The 4122-nt window shown below is 57.5% G+C and overlaps 1 protein-coding gene across 1 annotated transcript; it reads left to right on the top strand.

Moving 5' to 3' along the window:
• The first annotated feature begins 839 nt into the window (after nt 1–839).
• Nucleotides 840–2437, top strand: LOC123185193 (calcium-binding protein P-like). The gene is made up of 2 exons (XM_044597167.1): nt 840–1809; nt 2046–2437. The coding sequence occupies exons 1-2, from the start codon at nt 840–842 to the stop codon at nt 2084–2086; spliced, it is 1011 nt and encodes a 336-aa protein (XP_044453102.1). The 3' UTR covers nt 2087–2437.
• Nucleotides 2438–4122: the final 1685 nt, after the last annotated feature.

Raw genomic sequence — 4122 nt, 5'->3', positions numbered from 1 at the left:
TAATGTCTGGTGGGGTGGTGGGGCACGTGGAGAACGATCAGTTCGGCGTTCACATCCATCGCGAGGGAGATGCCCAGCCTCAAGACCGCAGGCTATATCCAACAGCAAAAAATGCTAAACGTACTGGTTGTTAGACTACTTGTATTGGTCTCCTACGCTATCGGCTTGAGCTGGTCAAGTGTGCCTTATCCCGTCGACGTTGCATGGCGCATGCAGCGCAACTACCCATCGATCTAGGATCGATTGTTGTATTCAGTTAGAGAGTGCGTGTGTATCTTCTTCTCCTCTCTCACTGATGTAATCTATATATCATTACCCCTTGTGGATGAATACAAGTGTGATGCATCTCAACCTCATCTCAATTCTTAACATGGTATCAGTTTGATCCACCCCACGCTTCCGCCATGGCCACCGAGGTCGACGCCGCCGCCGCCGCCGCGGCTGCCGCCGCCGCCGCCGCCGCCTCCTCCTCCTCTCCGGCTACCTCCTCTCCTCCCTCTCCTCCCACTTCATCTCCCCTGCCAACCACCAACCTCCCTCCCGAAACCCCATCTCTGAGTGTCACTTCCGTGCCTCTCCCTCTTCAAACGGCGCCGCCACCGGCCTTCTATCCGACGCCCGCGTATGTGCACGCCATGCGCGTCGAGGGCGCTCACATCAATCTCCCCGTCCGCCTCGCCATGAATGGCGCCAACTACACTGTCTGGCGGGGGATGATGCTGGACGTCATCGATTAGTATGACGTCGCCTCTTGGATCGCGCCGGACTTCGCCGACCACGCCGGCGACGCGAGCTGGAACATCGTCAACAAGGCCGTGAAGCGGTGGTTCCTCGGCGCGATGGTGACGGAGCTCGCCGCCTTCATGCTCGACCGGGAAGCCACCGCCGCCCAGACCTGGGCCTCCGTCGAGGCTCTCTTCGTCAACAACCGTCGGGCGCGACGGTTCCAGCTCCAGACGGAGCTCTCTGAAACTCGTCAAGGGGACTCCTCCGTTTCCATCTTCTGCGCTCGCCTCAAGTCCATCTCCGACCAGCTGCGCGACGCCGGCAAGATCCTGGATGATGACGAGTTGGTCATCCAACTTCTACGCGGCATCAACAAAGATCGTCATCAGACTACTGCCAAAATTATAGAGAAGTCCCCAACTCCCATCCCTTTTGACGTTGCCGTCGGCATGCTTCTCCACGACGAGATCGGCAATAACTTCGCCGGCTCCGCCCATCACACCGCCCTCGCTGTCCAGCTGAGGGGTCCGTCGCCCGCGCCCTCGATTGGGGCCTCCGGCGGCCAGGCTCGGCCGCCCGCTGCTGGTCTCGGCGGCGGCAAAGCCTCCTCTCCCTCACCCAACCAGGGACACAACAAACGCCGCCGCTACACCAACAATGGCGGGTATCAGGGGGCCGCGGCTACACCGCCGTGGACGGGGCACGTCTACGCTTACCCGATGGCACTCCCACCTCAACCTCGTCCGGCGCCCGGGATCCTTGGTCCGCGGCCGCCGCACGCCTACGCCGCCTTCGGTGGCCACCTCCAGCAGCCGTCTCCGATGGGCTACCCTCCACTGCAGCAGTACCTGCCGGCGGCGCCTCCTCCTCATCAGCAGTTCCTGCCGGCGCCACATCTTCCGCAGCAGTACCAGGCGCAGCAGCACCAGGCGCAGCCGTACTTCCACCCGCCCGCGGCCGCCGTCTCCAACGCCGTCGACCACTCCGCCCTGATGAGCGCTCTGCACAACCTGTCGATCCAGTCGCCTAGCGGTGGCTGGGTTGCGGACTCCGGCGCCTCCTCTCATCTAGCGGCTGATCCCGGTATGCTTTCCTCCGTCGCCGCTTTATCAAATTATCCCCCTGTTTTTGTCGGAAACGGTAGTGCTATGCCTATAAGTCACGTTGGTTCCTCCTGTCTTCCTAACCCTAATCGACCCCTATACCTCAACAACGTACTAGTTGCCCCTAATCTCATTAAAAATTTGCTTTCCGTTCGTCGCTTAACCACTGATAATAACTGCTCCGTTGAATTTGATCCGTTTGTTCTCTCTGTAAAGGACTATCCAACCAAGGTGGAGCTTCTTCGATGCAACAGTGACGGCGAACTGTATGACATCTTCCCTCCGGCCACCTCGTCGTCATCGTCCCCCACCGCCCTCGCCGTCGTCGTCTCCCGCCTCACCGACCTTTGGCACCGGCGTTTGGGCCACCCCGGCGATGCTACTTTTCGTTTAAATAAAACTTTAGAACATTGTAATAAACCTATTTCAGATGGGCGCTTGTGTGATGCTTGTCAGACTGGAAAGCATGTCCGCCTCCCTTTTACTTCCTCCACTAGTCGAACTGCTGCACCATTTGATCTTATACATTGCGATGTTTGGACTGCTCCTTTGTCTAGCGCCTCTGGCAGCAAGTATTATCTCCTACTTATTGATGATTTTTCATGCTACCACTGGACTTTTCCTCTCAAACTCAAGTCTGATGTTCCTGCCATTTTTCGTTTCTTTCATTCTTATGTTCGCACCCATTTTGGGCAGACCATACGGACTCTCCAATGCGACAACGGGCGTGAGTTTGATAGCGCACAAAATCGCGACTTCTTTCTTCCCTTCGGTACGGTGATGCGTTTTTCTTGCCCATACACATCTTCCCAGAACGGTAAAACCGAACGTGCTATTCGCTCGACCAATGACGTGATACGCACCCTTCTGCTCCAAGCCTCCATGCCACTATGCTACTGGGCTGATGCACTCACCACCGCCACTATTCTCCTTAACCTTCGCCCCACGAAGCGTCTCTCTCTCTCGTCACCCCTCACGAGACCCTTCACCAAACACCACCCACGTACACTCACCTCCGTGTCTTTGGGTGCCTGTGCTACCCTAACACGAAAGCCACCGCCCCTCACAAACTTGTCGCACGCTCGGTCGCTTGTGTCTTCATAGGTTACCCGCGTGATCACAAAGGGTATCGTTGCCTCGATCCCTCTACAGGTCGCGTCTACGTCTCGCGACATGTCACCTTCGATGAGTTCGTCTTTCCCTTCTCACGCACCCCCCAAGACCCCTCGCTAACCGACTTCTCTCATCCAGCCGCACCCACGTCGACTACCACACTGCCGGCCCTTGCCATGGCACCATTCTGTGTCGGTCTGACCGCTCCCACAGCAGCCGTCTCACCTGACCAGAACGCTGCCTCGGCAGTCCCTTCACCCCCCACGAACGCCGCCCCAGCAGCTTCTTCTCTGCGCTCACACCCGGCCACATCTACGGCCTCCACATCTACGGACTCTCCCCCGCGCTCGAACACTCCTAACCCTAGTTCTTCCAGCTGCTTGCCATCCACCAGCCCTGCCTCTCCCTCGTCCGGCAGTCCCCCCACCCCACGACCGCTTCCACCCCGTGATGTCGCCGTCGCGCCTCCCGCTAACCCTCACAACATGCGCACCCGGGCCAAAACAGGTTTCCACATACCCTCTCGCCGACTCAACTTTCTCGCCGACCTTCAGGGTGCCTCACCACTTCCCCGCACCTACCGCGCAGCCCTGGCCGACCCATGCTGGGCTAGTGCCATGGGTGATGAGTACCGAGCCCTCCTTCAGAACAAAACCTGGTCGCTTGTCCCTCGACCCTCCACGGCTCCGATCATTAGTGGGAAGTGGGTTTTTCGGCATAAGTATAACTCTGACGGATCCCTAGCGCGCTACAAGGCACGATGGGTCGTTCGCGGTTTTTCTCAAACCGAAGGCATTGACTACGACGAGACCTTCTCTCCAGTAGTTAAGCCGAGAACCATTCGTGTCGTTCTCTCTCTCGCTACCTCTCACTCGTGGCCCATTCACCAGCTAGACGTTAAAAATGCTTTTCTCCACGGAAACCTTGCCGAGACAGTTTATTGTCAGCAGCCCCTCGGATTTGAAGATCCGACCGCCCCCTCGCACGTTTGTCTTCTTAAGAAATCCCTTTATGGACTTAAGCAAGCCCCCCGTGCCTGGTTCACTAGCTTTGCCACCTATGCCGCATCCATTGGCTTCGTTGCCTCTAAATGCGACACTTCTCTTTTTATCTACAAATCCACTACCTACACAGCCTACCTCCTCCTATACGTTGATGACATCATTCTCACGGCATCATC

This window comes from Triticum aestivum, chromosome 2A (assembly GCF_018294505.1).
Source record: "Triticum aestivum cultivar Chinese Spring chromosome 2A, IWGSC CS RefSeq v2.1, whole genome shotgun sequence".
NCBI lineage: Eukaryota > Viridiplantae > Streptophyta > Magnoliopsida > Poales > Poaceae > Triticum > Triticum aestivum.
This window is presented reverse-complemented; position numbering and strand designations above follow the sequence as displayed.